Source organism: Mauremys mutica, chromosome 3, assembly GCF_020497125.1.
Source record: "Mauremys mutica isolate MM-2020 ecotype Southern chromosome 3, ASM2049712v1, whole genome shotgun sequence".
Lineage (NCBI taxonomy): Eukaryota > Metazoa > Chordata > Testudines > Geoemydidae > Mauremys > Mauremys mutica.
Window position 1 is genome coordinate 65,232,304 of NC_059074.1, and position 24,216 is coordinate 65,256,519.

The window sequence follows — 24,216 nt, forward strand, 5'->3', positions numbered from 1 at the left end:
CCCACTCTCAGGGTCCTAGAGCCTAGGCTCCAGCGTGAGCCCCAGTGTCTGTACTGTAGTTTAACAGCCCCTTAACCTGAGCCCCTCAAGCCCAAGTCAGCTAGCACGGGCCAGCTACAGGTTTTTAAGTGCAGTGTAGACATGCCGATGGTGTAATACCTCAGTGTCAGCACTGATTCAAGTATTTTGTGCTGAGATTCAAGTGCCGTACTATAGAAACAAGCTTCTCTGTGATAAAAATGTAGGGTCAGCTTTTAAACAGGGTCAAACTGCCCTAGCCTATGTGAAAAAGTAGTCGTCCATAGAATGTACTCCATAAGTACTTTTGTCCATATAGAAATTGTGAAGGATGTGTTTTGCTTTGTATTTTCTTTTTTAAATTTTGTATTAAAATCAGTGCCAGACACATCTCTTTCAGTGTTAATACATTTACCTATATCCAGTGGGTAATGCTGAAATTTCCTATAGATTGTGATATTCTTGGAGGTCTTCTAGGATAATATATATTACAGTGCATTGCTTTCTGCAGCAAAGAATCTCTGTCTGCAGTATTTTGCTAAATATTGAACTTTACATTGATCGCTGCTTGTGTACATACAGCCTGATTTCATGTTTGGAAAGCAGAAAATGTTTAGTTTCCAAAGGTATGAGCTAATGCAACCTCTCTGTTCCATTGACCTCTTTTGTCACTTGTGCTGTAGAACCAACACATTGTTGGAGAAGGTTGCTGGTGCAGTCGACCAATCAGCATTCTACAGTGCCCTTTGGGGTAGTCTTCTCACCAGTCCTGCGGTTCGGTTACCTGGAATCACATACGTCCTTTCCCATCTAAACAGGAAGCTTTCAATGGAAGATCAGCTCTATATAATTGGCAGTGACATTGAGTTAATGGTAATATGTTCATTCTTTAGTGTAGGGCTCATTTACATAACTATACAGCTTCCAGAGGTTTTCTGATGTCTTCTCAGTCTTTGAAAATATTCTTTACAGAAATAAATACACCTCTACCCTGATATAACGCCATCCAATATAACATGAATTCGGATATAACGCGGTAAAGCAGCACTCCGGGGGGGAGGGGCTGCACACTCTGGTGAATCAAATCAAGTTCAATATATCGCGGTTTCACCTATAACGCAGTAAGATTTTTTTGGCTCCCGAGGACAGCGTTATATCGAGGTAGAGGTGTATATACATTTTGTTTATTTTTAGCACCAGTTAGACTGATATAGTATGTGTGTTAGATTAAATTTCATAAATTAGATTTTAAAAATTGCTTAGTGTTTTTAAATTGTACTGAAGATTCATTACACTTTTCAATAAAAGTAGCAAAATTTCATGTTGTTTTCTGAAAAATGTGAGGTGAATTACTTTGTTGATTAAGCTATATCAAGCCATGCATATATTAAGCAAAGCTTAAATGCTTTCTGTGCTTAGTAGAAATTGTGCAAATTATATCTTTCTTTCATGTTTTCATAATTTCATTTTGTTTATGTGTCTACGTTGTTTACGTTATATCTAATTTTGAACTAGGTTATTTTGATTTCTGAAATCTTCAGTATATTTAATAAGAGGACTGTAACAGATATGTGTTTTTGAGGGGTGTATGTATGTATTCTTTGAAATATAATAAATTATGCTATTTTAATTACAAGTCTGTTTTTAATGGCAATGTTATTTCAGGTGGAAGCGGTAAGCACATCAGTGCAGGATTCCAGTGTATTAGTACAAAGGAGCACATTAGACCTTATACTCTTCTGCTTTCCATTCCATATGAGTCAGGTAAAATTTTAATATTAAATAAAGAAATATATAGCCATATACTCCTTCATGTATAGATTGTTTTTCAGTCAAGTTCTGATATTAAGTCAATCTTTATTAATGGTTTTCTCCAAAATCAGAATAAATAGAGTCCTCTATAAGAGAACCTCTCTCAAGTGACTTGTGTGTTGGCATACAATGATCCCTGTCTTAGGCTCATGGTGTTTAATATGTTGACATTTTACTATACACAGACTGAATATAAGAGAAAACATTGATTATTTATAGAAACTTTTTTTGTGTTATAGATGGGATTTGCTCTTTTAGAAATTCCCCGATACAATTTCTAATTGAGTAGAAAACAAGTTATGTACTCATTTGTGAGTTTTCAGGTCCTCAGTATTGGAGAACTAAAAATGAATAGTTAGACATCCTTCTCATTACCAATTCCTTAGGAACTTTTTACCTTCTAGATCACTTGGACAACTGTGGCCCAGTTCGGTAGTGACTGAAATTTAATGCTTGCTGGCAGTAAGCCACTGTCTGTTGTAAAATGATTTTGTGGCCCAATCTCTTTCCTAATGGACGGTTGCTTTGTTTTGTTTTTAAATAAAAATACCTTCCTGTTGGCTCCTGATGACCTCTTTAAGAGAAATAAGTGATTGATTGAGCATGCCTGAAGATAGAACTACTCCCTCACTCCTCTTGGTGGTCCTTCCACTTAAGGGTTTAGATGGTACTGCAGCTGAGTAAAAATTTTTAGATTAATAGATTTGTTTTTAGAAATATGCATTTTTTTCATGCTCTAAAACTATTTGCAAATTTGGGTCTAAATTTGGAAAAAATAGAAACATTTGAGAACTATTTGTTTTGACTTTTCATTTGAAAATGGTGTTTCAAATTGTAATGTGGCCAATTTTTAAGATAAAATATCCCCAAAAAGCGTAAAAAAAACTCCACTTGAAAACAGCCAAATCAAAATGAAAAAAATAATAAAAAAATTAATTTTGAATTGACCGAAACAATTTGATCAACTTGAAACAAATAGAAAAAGCAAAACACTTGATTTTGAATTGACCTGAAACATTTTGGTTGGTTGGAACCCAAATTTTATTTGTCAGAGCTATCCATGTAGTACCTTTCTTGAGCTCTAAAATTCACATAAACTAGAGCTTTTCAAATACTAATAATTGAGGAGAAAATTATTTAAGAGTGTATCCACTGGGGATTTTTTATTGCATTTTAATCAGTTTGCTTCTGTGACTTCCATTTGATAAGCAAAGTGAAATACATTGTAGTACAGTGATGGACTGTTAATAGAGGCAGCAATTTTCTACTATGGTTGCAGTGTCATGCAGCATTTTAATAGGTGGCAGTTCCAAATAGCAATCTTACTTTTTGATTTCCTAAGACTCAGAACTTCGTGGTACTTCACTGCTATGAATTCAGAGGTCTCAGGAAATTAAATAATTTTTATCCAGTGAATACTTATCCATTAGCCAGCTACAGATGTCACTTTCTGTGGTTAAACTACAATAATATACCTAATTTCTTCAGGCAACGCGCCCAGACATGATCAGAATTTTGTCAGCAGCCCTTCATGTAGTACTACGCAGAGATATGTCTCTCAACCGAAGGCTTTATGCATGGCTTCTAGGTAAGTTTGTACTGCATTTGATAATTAACTATTTAATGGTAGAGAAAGGAATGTACTTGGTAAAAATAATACCAGGTACTGGTAATGGTGAAATCTTATGTATATGACTTGATAAATAAAAATCAGTGTTGATTATGTTCATGCTATATTTGAGTTTAACACAGTTGCCACCAATGTATTAGACTATGCAAAGAAAGACCCCTGAAAAAGTTGTGCATAGCAGATTTTGATTTTATCAAAAGTGACATAAGAAAACGATTACCTTTTTGTCAGCACAGCCATGTGAAAAAGTCCATGATAACAATATTCCTTGCTAGATATAAATTATTTATATATTTTCTTATAGTGTAGGACCCATAGGCTCTAATCAGGAATGGGACTCATTGTGCTGGGAGCTGTACATGTTAAAAGACAGTCCCTGCCCCAGAGATCTAATAGTCTAAATTAAGACAAGACATAAGTCAGTGTACCTTACATTTGAAGCAGGAAGGGGTAAGGAGAATAAAGGGAACAATGGTACGTTGAAATATATTTAAAAGTAAAATTTTATATTAACTCCTTGATTCCACAAACACTGATATATGTGCTTAACTTTAGGTATGTAAATGTATACAGTATTTGTGGTCTAAATTAGCATTTCTTAGCCTATTTTGGGCAGCTGCCATGTAGCTAAAAATGTCTCCATTGGTGAAAATAGTGGTACATTATGGATGCTTAGCGTCACATTGTATAACAGTTTTCATCTTGATATAATGCCAGTTGGTCAGAAAAAGGAATAATGAAGAGCTATGGAAAATATCAGTTCTAATCAGTTTAAAAACATCTTTGAATATCAAACCAATATTTACTCATGATAGAAATTGGTTTATCTTCTGACTGTTTTTTAAAATACTGCTGATTAAACTCATGTCATGTTCTGCCAGATGGGTTCATTCAGCAGGAGGATCAAAAATTCCAACTTCAATTAAACACTTTATTTTCTTATCTATTTCACAGTTCAAAGCCTCTTTTATGAGCTGCTACTTGTCTTTTTAAGGAAGACAGGGAGACACATTTATATATGTAGATCATTTCTCTAATTTTTCCAAATAAAAGGAAATTGCATTTAAAAAATAAAAAAAAAACAAATTAAGGTTAAATCTAAGTAACTATCCTTTTTTCTGTAAAACAGAACTTGAAACTTCTACAGAGAATGTTGAGAACAACATTTGATGCATCTTTGGGTATGTCTACACTACAAAATTAGGTCAATTTTATAGAAGTCGATTTTTAGAAATCGATTTTATACAGTCAATTGCCTATGTCCACACTAAATACATTAAGTCGGCGGAGTGTGTCCTCAACACCATAGCTAGCATCGACTTATGGAGCGGTGCACTGTGGGTAGCTATCCCACAGTTCCCGCAGTCTCCGCCACCCATTGGAATTCTGGGTTAAGCTCCCAGTGTCTGATGGGGCAAAAACATTGTCACAGGTGGTTTTGGGTACATGTCGTCAGTCGCCCCTCCCTCCGTGAAAGCAACGTCAGACAATCATTTCACACCTTTTTTCCAGGCTTACCCATGCAGACGCCATACCACGGCAAGCATGGAGCCTGCTCAGCTCACAGTCACCGCTGCTGTTGTGGGCAAGTCTACTGTGGGGGCTGTTGTGATCCAAGTAGCCAGTGCAATCATTGGCATTCTGTTATTAAGGGTAGTGACTCTGGGAAATGTGAGGGCCTTTTTAGGTTTTAGGTGCATCATATTCCTGTCCTTTGTCGCTGGTGAAGAAGTCTTGCAGCTGTACATTCCAGTCCGGTTGGCGCTGTAACACCCCATATCACTTCTGGACCTGCTACATGTGTCAATCACAGGACTCTTGCTCTTTTGCCTTCGCCGAGGTACCTTTCCCTACCTGGACCTCCAAGCATTCGAAACAGAAGCACCTGCAGCAGCTGGCATTGCTACACAGCAGCAGCTCCTTGCCTTCGCAGCAGATGGTGCATTAGGACTGCTAACCGTCATCATCTACTGCTTCCTCTGCAACTCTGTTCTCCTGCTCCCCAGCGACGAGCTCGGGGGATCCGTACTGGTCCTCCTGGGTGCTGCTGGCAGCAGATGGTGCAGTAGGACTGGTAACCGTCCTCGTTGGACATGTAGCTTGGCCAGGGATTCTGGGAATGTCTTCCCTGCCCAGCTCCTAGCTGTCCGAAACCGATTGCGGTTCGATAAGCTTTGGTATTGGGAGAGGAAAAACCAGGCTGGACCAGAATAAGGTTTAAAGCCAAGTGGCTGCGTTTATTGGGGGGATAGTTACAACGTTGGCCGAGGAGGAGGAGGCAATTCTTAGCTGGGATGTTATTAAACAATACAAACACACCCAAAAATAATTAACAATACAAATCTATACTGCTCACTGCTTCACACTGAGTAGGCAGACACACCAGTTACACAAGAAGGAAATCGGGTTCGTCAGAGCGGTGCCTGGTGCAACACAGAAAAAGAGACCCACAGGCCACTGCCTCAACCGCCCTTGCTTTCACACTAAGGGATTTACCCAGAGTGTGGTGCGGCTGCGATTGTGCAGGTTCCACTCACACAGACCGCGGGGACAGAAACCCCTTGGTCAGCTAATCCTCAGGTGGAGACAGCACCTAGCACCAAACACTCCAGACAAAGACAGAGCAGTAACTCACACAACTTAAAACAGTCTATAATTAACTATCTACTAAAACTCAGAACAACTATACAAACTAGACAACTGTGCAATTATGAGCTCAATAATTCAACTCATATACTGTATACACACTTGGTACCGAGTTAAAGGGCGGGGGGAAGAGGGGAAGCTAGGTAAGCAAACTGTCAGAAATTAGAAAGCAAATACCGCACTCCAGGTGCAGCTGACCAGCAGAGCAGACACCAGAAGCATGACGAGCTGATGGAAATAGATCCAAAACGATAAATCCAAAGCGATAAATCCAAAACGACACGACACGAGCTAGCTATACCGGGAGGAGACCCTGGCTGAAAGGTTGATCAGGCCCTTCAGCTGACACGCGGACACTCCACAAAGATTTTGGGGAGAAACCTAGTTTTATTCGAAGGGTCTCACTCACTCGTGTCAGCATCTGATTGGTCCCTGGCTCCTACACCCTTCAGGCTCTGAACTGTTGCCCCCCACGCCAACAGGATCTGCACACGGCACAAGGCACTAGCCTGACCCCTAGATGATCAGGCGAAAAAGAGCGGGAAAATGCACACCGCACCTCAGGGTTGCACACCGCACCTCAGGGTTGCACACGACACCACGGTGTTGCTGGGCAGAATTAGGTCTCTGACCTCTCCTGTGGAACAAGAACCTGGTCCAAGATGGAGGCTGCCTTGTCCTTTTAGCAGAACAAGATGGCCGTGGACCGACAATTGGCCATACAGAAGCCATAACTATGTATAGGGTTGTGACACTAGCAACCTCCATCATTGTATGGCTCAATCACTTCCCCTGCAACTCTGCTCTCCTGCTCCCCAGCGATGACCTTGGGGGATCCGTTCATGAAGCCTGGACAGTAGTAAGGAGCAGTTCAACTATAGGCTGAGCAAGTACAGAGTGGTGGTAGAATGTGCCTTCAGACGTTTAAAAGCTCGCTGGCACTGTTGGTCAGACCTCAGCGCAAACAACATTCCCATTGTTATTGCTGCTTGCTGTGTGTTCCATAATATCTGTGAGAGTAAGGGGCAGACATTTATGGCAGGGTGAGAGGTTGAGGCAAATCGCCTGGCATCCGATTTTGAGCAGCCAGACACCAGGGCGATTAGAAGAGCACAGCAAGGCGCGCTGCGCATCAGAGAGGCTTTGAAAACCAGTTTCATGACTGTCCAGTGTGTGACAGTTGGGTGTCTTTCTCCTTGATGCAAACCCGCCCCCCTTTGTTGATTTTAATTCCCTGTAAGCCAACCACTCTCCTCCCTTCAAAATAAAGTAACTATTATTTTGAAACCATGCATTCTTTCTATATTAATTAAAAAAAAAAAAAAGAGAACGGACCAGGTAGCCCGGGTGGGGTGGAGGAGGAGGGAAGGACAAGGCCTCATTGCTTATTGTAGTCACACTAAAAATCAAACTGTTTGAATGACAGCCTTCTGTTGCTTGGGCCATCCTCTGGAGTGGAGTGGCTCGGTGCTCGGAGCCTCCCCTCCCCGCTGCATTCTTGGGCGTCTGGGTGAGGAGGCTATGGAACATGGGGAGGAAGGTAGGCAGTTATACAGTGGATGCAGCAGGGGTCTGTGCTCCTGTTGGCTTTCCTGCAGCTCCAGCAGACGCTTCATCATGAGCGTTTGCTCCCCTGTTAGCCTCAGCATCGCATCCTGCCTCTGCTCTTCGCGCTCACTTAATTCTTTCCTGGCCTCTGCCACTGAATGCCTCCATGCATTAAGCTGTGCCCTATCAGTGTGGAAGGGCTGCATGAGTTCAGAAAACATGTCATCACGAGTTTGGTTTTTTCGCCTTCTAATCTGCGATAACCTCAGGGACAGAGATGTTAAGGGGAGCGTAGAAACATTCTACGCTCTACGATACTGGGGGGACTGCATGCAACTGTGCTGTTGAGTTCACCACGCTGATCAAACAGGAAATGAAATTCAAAAGTTCACGGGGCTTTTCCTGTGTATCTGGCTAATGCATCGGAGTTGAAAGTGCTGTCCAGAGCAGTCACAGTGGAGCACTCTGGGATAGCTCCTGGAAGCCAATACTGTCGATTTGCGTCTGCACTACCCCAAATTCGACCCAGAAAAGTCTATTTTAGCGCTACTCCCCACGCTGGGGAGGAGTACAGAAGTCGATTTTAAAGAGCCCTTTAGGTTGACAGAACAGGGTTGGTTGTGGGGATGCATTCATTTTTAAATCAACCTAACGCGGCTAAATTCGAGCTAACCCTGTAGTGTAGAACAGGCCTTTCTCTAACTCATGGTGTGACTTCACACTATTTTCTTAAAATTATTGACGGCAGATTCCACAGCTATTCCATGGGTGCAATTTCCACCGACAACAATGTGATTTCGGTAAATGGAGTGGCTGCATAGTTCAGCATGTACAAGTGTTGCAGAATTAGCACACAATGAGTAGGCATAGCCCAAATTCTGTACAATTATATAACCTCTGTTTTCCATTTAATTGATATGTATAGCTTTTATTAATAATTTTTTCTTTGAGTTAATTGGTGTTGTGTTGCTCTGTATTACCAATGAAGATTCTACTGTAAATATAAAAACACTCTTCTTTTAACTAAGTGGTGAGGCTCTTTTAGGCCTAAGTTTTCATAGTATAGTACTTGCATGTCTGTTTTTAGCTATTCCTCATCATTCTTCTATCATAATGCACAGTTTTATGAAAACTAAATAGAAACAAAAATCTTACTAAACATTTTTAAATCTGCGTTAGCTCTCAATAGATGTCCTTAATACTAGTTTATTTTCAGTTGAAACTAAATGACATCCTTTCTACTTTTTCTTCTTGTAGCAGGGTGCTGGTGCAAAGGCACCTAATTAACCCCTGCTCAGCCAGCCCCAATCAGGGGAAATAGATTGGGGCTGGGGAGAAGTCTGGTGCCTGGCTGTTAGAACTGGTTGCACCTGAGGGCCTGAGGGTTCAAGGGCTATAAAGGCTGGCTGGCAGCCAGAAGAAGGGGGAATGGCCAGGGGAAGGTCAGTCTCCAGGCTGAGGGCAGACTCTGTGTGGAAGAAGAGACAGTGCTCTGTATATAGTGTATCACTGGGGGTGGGAGAACATGTGTAAATAAAGCCACGGGTGCTGCAGAAGAAGCCGCCTCTCTGTGCTTTATTGGGGCAGCCAGTGGGCCCCAGGAAGAGGGGCGGGCAGAGGACCTATTACACTTCTGTTTTTCATCATTCTTGAGCAGAAAATATGAAAACTACTTCTGAAGAAATGTTGTTGTTTTCAGCAGCTTTTTTTTTTTTTTTAAAGCTCATCAGGAAAATGTTGAATTTCTGTAAGAAAAGATTAAATTTTCAGAGAGGAAACTAGATATTTCATTCACATAATTTTTCAGTGATCAAGTTGGTTTCCTTAGCATATGAATCTTTTTTTGTAAATGATTTACTAGTTAACTTTGATATTCCTTTTACGTGTATAAATAATTTAGAATACAACATTAGGACAATAGCTTCATTGGCTTTGGTCTCTGCGGTCCTCTGATGTTTAAAATCTGCTATACAGCGTTCAATAGTGTTAACTACGGTTCTTTGTAATTGTTGTTTCTGCTGCTACAGTACATTGACTTTGAAGATGCATACTGTAGAACATACTGTATTTTTTGACGTCTACATTTTTCTTGTAAAAACTAATGTAACTATCTAGCAGTCAGGGCTGGCTCCAGGCACCAGCGCAGCAAGCAGGTGCTTGGGGCGGCCAATGGAAAGGGGCGGCACATCCGGCTCTTCAGCCGCAATTCAGCGGCAGGTCCCTCAGTCCCTCTCAGAGGGAAGGACCTGCTGCCAAATTGCTGCCGAAGAATGAAGCGGCGGTGGTAGAGCCAATTGCGGCTTTTTGTTTGTTTGTTTTCACTACTTGGGGCGGCAAAAACGCTGGAGCCAGCCCTGCTAGCAGTGTGTTCAATGAAAACTAAAACTCCAGAGTGTACTCGCAGAGCAGTCAGCTTAATACTTTTTGATTAGTATACTTTGATTTGATTAGTATACTTTGATTTGAATACTTAAATGATTAGTTTCTTTTATTAAACTATGTAAAATGGTCTTTCTCTTGCCGACATTACTTGGACTACAAATTGGTAAGTTAACAGTGCAAGTTGATCCACTGTTTTAAAAAATTGATGAAGAAAACATAAAAAGATAAATATTAATGTGTCATGTCTCTTGTTTGCTTGAAGGTTTTGATAATAATGGTGCTATCGTAGGACCTAGAAGCACAAGACATAGCAATCCTGAGGAACATGCCACTTACTATTTCAATACCTTTTCTAAGGAAATGTTGGTCCAGGTATCAATATGTTGGTTTTTTTTTTTTTTTTACATTACTCATTATGAAACTATTCTTTGCATCAATATAAATCCTTATAAACAAACCTTATTATAAAACATATTCTTTCTGTTAAGAATTGTCTTGACAAAAATTGCTGTTTCCTCATCCGCTATTTGGCCATCTCAATATATTCATGTAATTTCTGTCTTTTTATGAGGAAACTTTAGAAGATCTGCCTTTTTGTAATATATCCTTGTCTGTAAAATAAATAATTATTCTAGAACTCTTAGATTTCAATGAAAAGCTTAGTGTGAAACATTGGCTAGCACTCTCTTCTTTAAAACAATAATATTATATGGAAGTATTTTAATCCCATCTCTCCTCTACTGCTTCCTCTCTGTTAGCCAGAGTAGCACTTATGGAAGGTACTTGATTGACAGCGCGGCAGACTGAAGTCTACTTATCCACAGAACAAATTTGGAGAGGCCCCGTTCCCACTTGTACAGATGACAAAAATGTCCATCCTTGTCTCAGCGGTGGGGGAGAGGGAGTTTGGTTAGACTAGCAGGGGATGACCAGTCCCCACAAGTGGAGAAGGGAGACCCCTTCCTCTGGTCTCTGGTACATGCAGGACTATGCCAGGGACAGGGAGGCTTTTCTGCTACCTATTGGCTTGCTGACTGAAGGGTAATGGACAGTGGGCCTCAGAACCATTCCCCCTCCATTTAAAGCCTTCCTGGGCATCTGGAGGCAGACTTGCCTCAATTAATTCCTCACCCTCTCTTCCATTAGTTAAGATATATGGAGATGTGTTTCAAGGCTGCTCTGGGTCAGACTGACCACCAGTTTTGGGGATCAGGAAGGAATTTTTTCATTGGACTACAATGGAAAGAGTCCAGTGGGGTTTTTCCCTTCCTCACAGCATTTTGGAGGCACAGTTAGGTTAAAAGGAGTAAGAAAGAATGGGAACTCTAAGGCTACGTCTTCACTACCCGCCGTATCAGCGGGTAGCGATCGATTTTTCAGGGATCGATATATCGCGTCTCATCTAGACGCGATATATCGATCCCCGAACGCGCTCCTGTCGACTCCGGAACTCCACCACCGCGAACGGCGGTGGCGGAGTCGACATGGGGAGCCCCGGACATCGATCCCGCGCCGTGAGGACGGGTAAGTGATCGATATAAGATACTTCGACTTCAGCTACGTTATTCACGTAGCTGAAGTTGCGTATCTTATATCGATTTTCCCCCTTAGTGTAGACCAGCCCTAACATTAGGAGTTAATATAGAAAGGGTTAGGTCATCTCAGCTTGTCTTGGCTGGTGTCCATTGTGAATACGAGCTAAAAGGGCCAGCTGTCAGATGTAATGAGACTTGGGATTTGGCTGGTCTGTTTCTTGTGAAAAGGGGAGACTGTAAGTCTTCAAAGGCTAAGGTTCCCCTGGGAACCTTCTGCCCTCCTTCTGGAGGGAAGGACAAGATGATTCATAAGTGAGCTGAATCCTAGTGGGAGGCTGAAGAGAGTTGACCTTGAATTATTGGTTATATGGAGGAAGCCGTGTAGCAACGCAAGGGGCCCAGTGAAACACCTGTTTGTGAGAGCGAGAGGGTGCATTCCAGCCCTTGCCCATTGTTAAGGTAATAAAGTTATGACCTGCAGATTAAATCCATTCCTGTGTCTTTCATTCACCTGGATGTCTTGACTGATGCCTTTATCCATTTAACCTTTTCTCTCTCTCAGGATGCTAGACAGGGTGCCAATATTCATACAATCCAGTTCCATTTTTTCTTAGCAGTCATGCTCAAGGTAGAGGATACCTGTTTTTCCCAATAAAGAGGAGAGCTCACCTCTATGTTCAGGTGTAGAAGATTTTTCAAGATACTGTGTGATACTCACCTCTTAGTAGATGAAAGATCAAACCTTTTTTCTATCTTGTTCCCATTGTCTTCTCTTTTCTCTTCCTTCTTTCTCCTCTTCTCTTTTTTAGAAGCTGTAGAAGAAATGCACTAGCTCCTACTCAGATTGCTGTGCCAGCAGCAGAGAGAAACTAAATAGCTTGTGAGAGTCTAGTTAGTTTTATTCTGCCTCTGGTGCCATGGAATAAAGTACTTCAGTATAGGAGCTCATTGTTTTCCCTTCCTTGTGAAGATCTCATTGCTACTTGTTCCATACAGCTGAGCTAAAGAAAATAGTCTGACAGCCAAGGTGCATCCTGAATAGGCAGATTACTGTTTTATTCAGCCCTGTATTTAATTTTTTTTTACCTTCTCAAGCAGCTACATTATCACTTTATACCCCTTGTTCATTACTCTTAAGAAATTTTGAGTAAGCATCTATTTATGCTACTATACTGTGTGGTTCCCCACCCTTCTACAAATATTAGAATATATTCCACTTCTGTGGAATAGAATGTGATGTTATCAACAATAAGGGGAATGCCTAGGTATGGAGACTGAGCTGCAGGGAGGTAAGAAAAAAGGGTCTCCTCCACTGTGAGTAATTCCCCTTTTTGCATGTTTTCATAATTGCCTGTTTCAGGAGGTGTTCTTTTCTTCTTGATTTTCTGATCTGTGTATGCTTTTTATAGGCAATGGTGGGAATCTTACAAGTTAATGGACATGGAGAAGAGAGCACACTGATGCAGGATCTAAAGCCTTTTCGGATTCTTATCAGTTTACTGGACAAACCTGAACTAGGTACTCTCATATATTCTAAACTTCAATACATTTTTCATTACATTTTGATAAAAATTATTAATTCTTTTGTTTGACTAGCATGTAAAGCAATGGTCTGGATAACGTTCTTAAGCAGAGGATATTAACAAAGTAGTAGGTATGCTCAAGTGTTCACTTGACAAAAAGAAATGTGCAGTAAATAGACGGTAGAGTTGGACTATATAGTGTCTTCCAATCTAATCGCATACTACTTTCTCACTCCCCCTAAAAGCCTAACTGTTCTGCTCCATGCAGTAAATCTGAAGTTAAAGTAATGCTGAGAAGTAGTTTAGGCCCCAAAATTGATCTTCCCAAAGTTGTTTGAATCTTGAGGGGAATGCTGTTTAGATTTTTAATTCTCTAAGAAAAAAAACCATAGCCACCACACTGTTACAGAGAAATGGGAAAAATATCCCAATAGCTACTGTTCATGTCATCCCAAGGCCCCTTCCTCATTATCCCAACACACGCACTTTTGAAATATTAAAAATATAATATCACATTTTTTCTAGTACATGAAGAGCTTATCAGTAAGAATGGATTGGCTTTTAAAGAATGTAGTCATTTTAATAAACAAACAAGTAACTAAGTTTCTTAATATTTACAAACATTTTCCACAGTAAGTGGAAATTAAAAATGGGGGGATGTGGCGAGATGATACATATGTATGGAATTTTGCCAACATGATCCACATAGCTGTTCTCGCTTCACTCAATCTTAACATATGCAGTGTCAGTAAAATTTAAAATGCCTGGCTCAGAAATCATGAATGACTGAGAAGAAGTCAAAGTCTTAACTATTTTTTTATCAGATACCATAGTTTGGTTTTTCAGTCACTTGTAATTTCTGAGCCAGTCAGTTTAAATCTTACTGATACTGCACACATTAAGATTTAATGAAGTGAGCACAGCCGTGAGGATTGTGTTGGCAAATTGGTTTGGCAGATTCAACACAGACTTTGCTCCTGCAGATCAGTGGTGGTGTTCCCACAAATGGGAGCATGATGAGGCCAAGAGAAAGCACAGAAAGCTGTTCTCCTCCTCTGAAGACAGATCACTTTGTGAACTATTGCAACTCATTTCAAAGTCAGATGCTTTTCTTAAACCTCAGGAGTTTGTTGGAATCTGATGTGAGTCTGATGCAAAGATTTCTTGCACACTTGTAGCTAGAAATGGAGAAGAACCCACTTCAACTGAATCAGAGTAAAGATGCTCAAAATATTTTACTTCTAATTTTTTACCTTTCACTCTCAGGTAAATTTTCATCATGAGGTGTCAAGATTTAGCTTTATGAGATAAATTTAACACACTAGCATCCACATGGATAATTTCTTGCACATCCTATTGAATAGAATATCATTGTATAAAATATGTATAGTTTTAAATTCTACTATGCATAAGAATGCACAACGTATAAGTGGGTTTCTGTTCAGCTTTGTAAGTTATCTGAGTAAAAGTGATTTTGTGGCTGTAGTAAATGAAACTGTAGATGCCAATGATTTGATTAGGGTTCAGATACTGATCATTGGAATGTCTTTAATTTTACAAGGTTGTCATTGCAGCTATTTCTCATGGTCATTTTAGGACCTGTAATCTTAGAAGATGTATTGATTGAAGTATTTAGAACATTATATACACAATGCAAAGCTGAGCTGGATCTTCAAATGGAACCTTCCTTCAGCAAAGATCACACACAACTAAGCAGGTAGAGTACAGATAAAAGAATATAACATATGCTTCCTCTTTAACAGACAATAATATACCAGTACATTTTAAATATAAACATTAAACATTATTTAAGTTCTGCTATTTATTAGTGCATGCTAAATATGCAGCAATATCTAGGAGCCTGCTCCTCTGAAAGGAATGGCAAAGCTCTCATTGATCTCAATTGAAGCTTTTCCTTGGGACATAATGGAATGGACATCTATAGTTTTATTTTTTTTAATGACATTTACTGTGCTAAAAAGGTACAAATATCAGTCACTTTATTTTGCAATTGTTTACTGTAAATGTACATTTACTGGTGTGAATGCAGAACTCCATGTGAATGCTGCGTGTCATGGAGGGGCAGGGAGAGAGTTCTAAGAGCTCTCTCTTTCCCATGTTTGGCACTCATGAGAAAAGCAGTGAGAGGGTGGGAGGCTGGCGGGTGAAGTTATGTGAGGTGTCAGCAGAGAGAAGAAGATGGTATGAGTGGGGAAAGTGACCCACTCCTATCCCCACTGCAGAATCACTTCCCAGATATGGCTGAAACTAGGGAGCAGCAGGTGAGCTCCCCTTAGGTCACTTGTCTTTGGAAACATGAAGAGAAGCTGCATTTATGAAGCAACAGAAGTTGGGAGGCTGTAGAGGTAGACACCTGGTTAGAGAGCCTCTGATCTGCTCTTGCACATAAAGAGAGGCAACAAAAGAGATCTAGTACAGATCTCTCTGGATTATGGGGGTGGCAGAGAAAGAGAAGCCATCAGGGAGGAGAAAAGGGGAGAGTAAAACTAGGGCAGTAAAGAGACCAGGAGGGTGGAGTCAGAGGGAGAGGCAGCTGGTGGAAAGGACAATTAAAGGGAGACAAAGAGGGAAACAGAATGTTGGAGGACAGGGAAGGGGGAGAAAAATAAAATAAAGAAAAATAAGAATGAAAATTGGAACCCAGATCCAGTAAAAATAAGTAGAACATGGGAAAACAGATCTGAGACAAAGTGGGATGAGCAAGAAGTATGGCAACCATGCAAGGACATGATGTAAAGAGCTATAGTGCATGCCCAGCTGAAGAGCTGCCATTAAAGGAGTGGGAGGGAACGAGTGTGTTAATATCAGCATTGCAATGAGTCAGCTCAGAATGATACGCCTTTGCATAACACTTAAATCACAGCATAGTAATATACATTAAATTGTACTACTACTTCTTATTTTCTTTTAGCAAACTGAGGGAAAATAAGAAAACTGCAGAGCTGATTAAAACTGCCAATCTTCTCTTTAATTCCTTTGAGCCTTATTATATGTGGGATTACATTGCTCGTTGGTTTGAAGAATGTTGTAGGTAAGTTATATTTAATTGCCGTAAATGTAAAATTGAAGTTGGTTTTACATTTTTTTGTTTGTGTATTGACAGGGAGGTGGACAAGATGTACTAATAGTTGTACTCCACCTGCAAAGGCTTGTCTATACTAGAAACTTGTATTGGTGTAACTATATCTGTATAGTTAAAGCAATGCAATCCCCCTAGTGTGGATGCAGTTATATCAGTATAAAGGTAGTTTGTTCTGGTATAGCTACTCTTGCATGGGGAGGGTAATAAGTATACCAGTATAAGTCACTTTATACTGATATAACTGTATCTGCACTAGGACTTTTACCGGTATAGCTATTTCAGTAATAAATAAATAAATAAATAAATCCCACCCTGTAACCAAAGTAGTTAAACCGGTAAAACTTTGAAGTATAGACCAGGCCTAATTTCTGAGATTCAGATGATTTTTAGTTCCCTTTCTTGATCTGGGAATAATCAAGATATTGATAACTTGATTTTAGTAAGAGAAATCTTTGCAGATCTCTCTTGTCTTCCTACCACTGCTTCTTCAGCATGGATGAGTAAATTCCTTTGGAAAAAGTGACAAGAAAAGGTTTTGGGTAGATTGGTATACACTTACTCACCATGTAATCAAGGTATCCTCCTATAAATTCATTATCTGTAGCATATGATATACTTGACAAGATTAACTAGAAGTGTGTGTGTGTTTTAGTTAGTTGGTCTCTTAGCCTGTGTCCCAAAAGGGTTTTGAAAACTTTTCCCTCTGATCAACAATCTGCGTGGCTAGCAAAAGATGTGCATCGGTGCTTACAGTGCTTGGACTCTTTCCCCTTCTATTAAATACTGTACAGATCTGAGATTGAGAAACTACTGTCCTCCTACGTGGAGAGAGCGTTCCTTACAGGTGTTCCTCTTTTTAGGCATTGAGTCATGGTCTTTGTTCAATTTAAAAACATTTAGAAAATTAGAAGGTATTTTCACTGGTCCTTCATATCCTTTCAAGGCAATGCTACCTCCACTAAGTCAGAATTATGGCAAAAGGAGCCTTGAGAGATTCTCAAGGATAAATATATGAATGTAAGTTACTATTTATAAGTGGGTATTAAATTTCATCTATATGATGATACTCTGCACAGAAAGCTATTTTTCCCACAGTGGGAATTTTAATTAGAAGAAATCTATGGATTTCAGACTAGGACTTTGAGAGCGCTATAGATAAAGTTGCCAGTCTGTGAGGCACAGAATAATAGCAACTTCCTTGAAAGTCTGAGTTTCCTGAAAACTGAGATGAAATTGGTTACTATTTGGTAATATTTAACTTTGGTGGGGAGGGGGATTTGTTCCATTTTGTTGTGTTTTAAGCAGATTCTGAATTTCTGAGTGAAAGAAAACAGGCAACCACCAAGTGAGGGGAAAATAAATGGATTTACCAAAACAATTTCCTGTAGCCCAGCCTTGCATATTTTATGAGATGTGATGGGTCACAGCACACAATGGTGTGGCTGCCCTTCATAAAATATTGAACTTCCTTTGTATTTCAGATAGATAAGGATTGTATGGTCATCTATAAACTGATTTAACTGTTTGTTGAAGAAGGAACAACTGGCCAAATGCTTTTTTTCTATTAGCTACCTCCACAAAAGTTTACTAGTTTGTTCTTATGCAGCATCCTTGACGTACGCACGTATGAATTAATTTGTTACTTAATCGTGTCCTATGTAAACAAAAACAACAATAACATATTTTAATTTCATAGGAGGACACTGCAGGCTAGACTTCAGACTGGGCCTGTAGGTGGTAATGAGTCATCTGAGCTGCCCCTGACCAATTTCTGCCTACTAGTGGATTTTTTGTTGGATATAGTTTCTTTGGTAAGAATTCCTTTCTTCATTGCTTGTAGGTATATGAGGACAGTACTTCTGAACTCTGATTATAAAGCACTTTTGAAAGCAAACTTTGTCTACAAGTGAGTTTAGCATAAATTGGTAGATTCTTTTAGAAGAAGTGGAAAAAGGTTTTGGGTGTATTGGATGGATTTTATCACATAAGCAAATCAGTCTTTATGTTCTTCTGGTGCATGAGCCTGCAAGTTCTGTTAGCTTGTTTGTCATCTAATTCTGTTTTGAATTTTATCCCATCTTTTCCTTCTCTAAAATTTACATTGTATTAGTTACAAATGTAACCTGTTGCTTTGCGGTTTTATACAACAAATAGTTAGATGATGCAATTCATTGGGTGCTAATTGTTCTGAATGTCACAGTAAGATATTTATCTTCTTTTATCTATTGACATTGGTTTATTTGATGAAGACTGCTAGAACTTTTTTTTCCTGTGTCTGTCTTCCCTCCTCAATTCTTTTGCTTTCTCATTTCAAAGCCTACTAGAAGTATGAGAGTGCTGTGTCAGGTATGGTATTCAGCCTGTTTTTCCTTTAGTTATTAATTATTTGATACTTTTCACTCTTAAATCTCTATTTTGAGAAAATTTAAATACAAAGGGAACTGGGGGTATTTTTTTAACCCTATCAATGTTATAAAATTCTTTGTAATCTCTTTGTAGTATAAATGAAGGAGATTTAAAATTCTGAAAATGCTGAGCATATTCAATGATTAAAAAGATACTGAAAATCAATTCCCTTTTATCCCTCATAAAGTTAATGTATAGGATATCAGACTTGGAGGACGTCTAGATTTTATTTGCCACTTGCATTGTTAAGAAGTTTAGAATAAATTTAAATATATGTGATAGTTGTACATTAGAACCTCAGAGTTATGAACTGGCCGGTCAACTACATACCTCATTTGGAACCAGAAGTACACAATCAGGCAGCAGCAGAGACAACAACAACAACCAAAAAAGCAAATGCAGTACAGTATTGTGTTAAATGTAAACTGCTAAAACATAAAGGGGAAGTTTAAAAAAAAATTGAAAAGGTAAGGAAATTGTTTCTGTGCTTGTTTCTTTTAAAGTCAGATGGTTAAAAGCAGCATTTTTCTTCTGCGTAGTGAAGTTTCAAAGTTGTCTTACATCAATGATCAGTTTTAAACTTTTGAAAGAACAACCACAATGTTTTGTTCAGAGTTATGAACATTTCAGAGTTATGAACAACCTCTATTCCCAAGGTTTTCATAACTCTAAGGTTCTACTGTATAGATATAGTAAATACATTTTATGGGGGGTTTATAAGACACTTCCTCAATTTTATTATTTTTTTGTTAGGAGACCTACATTGAGATACAAACAGAACATCTGCCTCAGTTGTTGCTCAGAATGATTTCTGCATTGACAAGCCATCTCCACACTTTGCACTTGTCGGAACTAACTGATTCCCTCAGGCTCTGCTCAAAGATCCTTAGTAAGGTTCAACCTCCGCTGTTGTCTGCAGGTACAGATGGTACTCTGCAGCTTCCAAGTGGACACAACAGCTCCATCAACGAATGGGAAGATAAAAAGGTAATATGTTAATATCCTTTGCATCCTTTTGTGTTAATTTTGTGTAAAGTGTGGGATTTTCAAAACACTCAGTGTTAGCCCAACTCTGCTAGTATTGAAGTCAGTGGGAAATTTCACTAGTGATTTCAAGTTAGGCCAATGCGGAGCACTTTCAAAAATCTGACCCACCTTCTGGTGAATTTGTTAGTATAATATTGTATGTCTCCTCAAGTTCCTCTGTTGACCTGAATTTGATGGGTTAGTTGTTATGGCTTGCCACTGATTACATCCAACCAGAAGATATATAGGTTCTTGTCCAATTCAGACTACAGGGTTCAAGAACTCAGAGAGTTCTGTATCGGGAGAGGACTCTCGGGGTGCTTGGCAAAAACACTTACACTGAGGACAATACCAAATTGATAAAAACTTTATTGAGATTAACAAAAGAATAATAAATGCTGTGAAATTTATAACTGCAAAACAGTAAAAGAATTCCAAAACTCCTGCTGGTAACATTCCTGTTATAAGTACCTTAACTTAACATACTCACACCCTTCCTTGAGGACCCAGTAATAGAAAAGAGCTAAAGACTAAAAGAGCGTTTAAAAAAAGAAGAGCTAAAATGTCTGCAAATTTTAATGCCTCGTCTTCGACTCTCTTTAACATTTCAGGATTTTTTTCAAATGACTTATAATTTTATCATGTTGATCCCTTCTCGCTCAATCCATATTAAAATATAAATCATTTGTTTAAAATCTTCTTAAAATGCATATATTTCTGTTGATAGACAATGATATCTCCTCTTATAGTTGACGTGTCATGTAAATATACTTCTTTGGGAGTTTTAAAAACTTGGTTTTGACAGGAAAATTTATGGAAGGGATCAACAGTAAAAGTATATAACACATAATTTAAAACTTTATAATAGAACAGAACTAGAGTTGCCAATCTTCCAGGATTGTCCTGGAGTCTCCAGGAATTAAAGATTAATCTTTAATTAAAGATTGTCATGTGATGAAGCCTCCAGGAATGTGTCCAACGAAAATTGGCAACCCTAAACAGAACTCAAAACTGCCATTCTTTTCAAAATAGGAAAGAAGTTAATGATCTTTTATCACTATTAGTGACATTCATTTTAACTGTTTAATCTGTAGTTATCTGTATTTTTATCTCAACTAGGTGCCGTCATTTTCGCTTGAAAATCCTTATGATGTATTCGAAGATGGTGAAAATCCTCCAAGTAGTCGATCATCAGAAAGTGGATTTACTGAGTTTGTACAGTACCAGGCAGATACAGCTGATGACATTGACAGAGCATTGAGCGAAGGCCACGGAGCACCTGGTATCCCTATTATAGGTAGCACATCCTCAGAGACTGAAACAGCATCAACTGTGGGATCTGAGGAAACCATTGTACAGCTTCCTTCCATAATTACACAGGGGTCAGCAACTCAAAGTGGGAAGATGATCCAAAAGACTGCAATGCAGTGCTGCTTGGAGTATGTCCAACAGTTTTTAACTAGATTTATCAACCTGTATATAATTCAGAGTAATTCCTTGTCTCAGCCCTTGGCAACAGAGCTTCAAGTGGACCTCACTAGAGAGCAAGGACAACCTACAAAATGGGATAGAGAATCACAAGGAGATGCTAAGGGAAAAAAAGCAAATAAAACACCAAAAGAATACCTTTCTGCCTTTATTGCTGCATGTCAGCTATATCTTGAATGTTCAAGTTTTCCGGTTTACATTGCAGAGGGGAACCATACATCAGAATTACATCCTGAGAAATCTGATTTTGGTAAGTAACATTTTCTTACTTTCTCCTTTTTTTTCTAGTATATTCAGTTCTTAGTTTAAACTGTTCTTTAGAAAATACATTGTTGCTTATTGTTCCTTGTAGAGACATAGATTTTTTTTTCTTTTATGACTTGGATTACGTTTTAGAAACTAAAATATTTTTAATACAGTTATAAGAAAATTGATGTTTTCATGTGATTTTTTTTTAATACATCTCTGTTTTGAGTAATGAATATGTATTACATGGAAAAACCTTAGGGTGTAACCCAGTTTCTAGATTCTGCTGTGCAAGTGTGAAATACATAATACATGGATCCATCAGGGTTCTTTGTTACTAGTGCTTTTCTTGTGCCTTGGAATGTATTTGCACATTGAATAGATTTGTGGAATAGTGACAAGATTACATCAAACATGCCTTTAACTCTTTTTTAATAGTTATCCATATTTATGCCCTTGTGAAACAAATGTATAACCGTAAGTTATAAATTTCAGTTCAGTAAAATTTACACTACCCAAGAGTTTATTTCTAAATTTATTTTGCTGTTGTAATGTTGTGTTTAACATTAAGGTTGTAAGTGGCAGCTGACAACATTCACAAAATTCACAGGTAGAGTTACTGAACTTAAAAATTAGGCGTAAATTTACATTATAGTTAAAGTGATGCCTTCTCTCTGACATCTGGGATTTTGTTTATTCGTCTTTGACACTTAAGATTGTTTAAATATAACTTTTTGTTTTTGACTTGTGATAGAGAGCATTGTTAAGTGAGAGGGCATTTTATGGGAAAGAAACTGTGTCCTGTAATTAGATATTCGGAAAAACTTTCTAAGGGTAGTTAAGCCCTGGAACAGGCTTCTAATGGAGATTGTAGAATCCCCATCTGTCAAGGCTGAATCCATACTCTGTCACTCTGACTGCAGAAAGTGGGGGCCCGCAAGGATTCTAAAAATTAATACTTGCTACTCCAGGCTTGTATTAAACTCCCAAGGTTACAGCTTTTCTCTGACCTTGGCTTAGTAAATGCTGTCACCACCCAAATGCAAAAAAAGCCCCCGTGGACCCAGGAAGGAGGACTTGGGATTTCCTCCCTGTGATGTACCCTCAAGCCCTTTCACTCCCCCGCCCGCCCCCACCCGCCACCACCGGGAAGAGCTGAGAAAGAAAACAAAGGAAATGAGCTGTTGCCCCCAGTTAATCAAACAGCATATGCACAAACCTCTTAGGACACCAAAAATCCAAGCCTGTTCTTAAAAAAGGTAAATTTTATTAAAAACACAAAGAAAGAAAATACATTTGGAACTTTAGGCTTTTTCTAGATTTTAAAAGAGCAATTCCAAAAAGTAAGCACCCAAAATAGCTTTCTTGGGGGTTCTGTTTAAAGGTTACAAACAAACAAAAGCATCTGTGGTTAGCACAGAGGAGATCCACAAGCCAAAATAAAAACATAACCTGATCGTGTCTACCTAAACATACCCTAGCCCAATGAGTCCTGCTACATATAGAAAATAATTTTTCATACCAGGTTCAAACCTTACACAGCATTTCTGCTTATAGCATTGCTACTCCGTGTACCTGCAGCCCCGAGAACAAACACAAACAAAGGGAAAGTTTCTTTCCCCATTTTAAAAAGTTCTAGCCTTCCTATTGGCTTTTTTGATTAGGTGCCCTTTATTTTTTTTTTTACTCTGGGGACTTTTTAACCCTTTACAGGTAAAGCAAGTAAACAACAGCTACCAAGATGGATTTTACAGCTAACTGGCTGGCTGGGTGTCCATTAAAGGGAGCTACCTTCCCTGCCTTTATTTATCACACCATCACTGGAGGTTTTAAAGAACAGGTTATACAAACACCTGTCTGGGTAGTCTAGGTTTACTGACTCTTGCCTTAGCGCAGAGGTGGCTGGACTTGATGACTTCTCAAGTTCTCTTCCAGCCCTACGTTTCTTTGTTAGACTCATAGACTTTAAGGCCAGAAAAGACCATCGTCGTCATCTAGTCTGACCTCCTGCATATTGCAGGCCACAGAACCTCACCTACCCGATCCTATAATATACTGAAGACTAACCAGACTAACACGGCTACCCCTCTGATACTATAATATACTGAGTTACTGAAGTCCTCAAATCATGATTTAAAGACTTGAAGTTACAGAGAATTCTCTATTTACTCTATCTTAAACCTTCAAGTGACCCGTGCCTCATGCTGCGGAAAAAGGCAAAAAACTCCCAGGGTCTCTGCCAATCTGACCCAGGGCCGCCCGGGGGGGGGGGGGGAATTTGCCCCGGGCCCCACAGGGGCCCCCAAGAGAAAGCTCCGGCCCCACCTCCGCCTTCCCCCATCCCCCGGATCCTCAGCACGCCGCGTACAGGAGCGGCCCTGGACAAAGCTAAAGCGGCGTGGCTCGGGCGGGGCCTGAGCTCCACCCTGCTCAGAGCTGCGTGGTAAGGGGGCGGGGCTGCGAGCTCCGGGGGGGGGGGGACGGTTGGATAAGGGGCAGGGAGTCCTGGGGACAGTCAGGGCACAGGGAGAGGGCAGAGGTTCTGGGGGGGGCTGTCAGGGAACAGGGAACAGGGGTTGGATCATGAGCATTCTGGGGGTCTGTCAGGACTCAGCTGGATCGTGGGCATTCTTGGGGCAGTCAGGGGACAGGGAATGGGGGGGTTGGTGGGGTCCCGGGGTGGTGGTTGGGGAGGGAGTCTCGGGGGGGTCGGTGAGGGGACAAGGAGCAGGATGGGTCGAGGATTCTGAGTGGGGCAGTCAGGGGGCAGGAAGTGGATGAGGGTCAGAGGGAGGCAGGGCCAGGCGGTTTGGGGAGGCACAGCCTTCCCTACCCTAAAGCTCATTCAGCAGC

The 24,216-nt window shown here is 39.8% G+C and overlaps 1 protein-coding gene across 1 annotated transcript in view; it reads left to right on the top strand.

The window, feature by feature from the left end:
• Positions 1–24,216, top strand: part of DOP1A (DOP1 leucine zipper like protein A) — a 140,792-nt gene that overhangs the window by 69,473 nt on the left and 47,103 nt on the right. The window contains exons 5-14 of the mRNA XM_045009646.1: positions 702–891; positions 1,684–1,782; positions 3,319–3,418; positions 10,299–10,408; positions 12,981–13,089; positions 14,691–14,811; positions 16,027–16,146; positions 17,894–18,008; positions 19,357–19,590; positions 20,749–21,367. Of these exons, the coding sequence (XP_044865581.1) occupies positions 702–891; positions 1,684–1,782; positions 3,319–3,418; positions 10,299–10,408; positions 12,981–13,089; positions 14,691–14,811; positions 16,027–16,146; positions 17,894–18,008; positions 19,357–19,590; positions 20,749–21,367 (1,817 nt within the window). The remainder of the gene's footprint in view (positions 1–701; positions 892–1,683; positions 1,783–3,318; positions 3,419–10,298; positions 10,409–12,980; positions 13,090–14,690; positions 14,812–16,026; positions 16,147–17,893; positions 18,009–19,356; positions 19,591–20,748; positions 21,368–24,216) is intronic.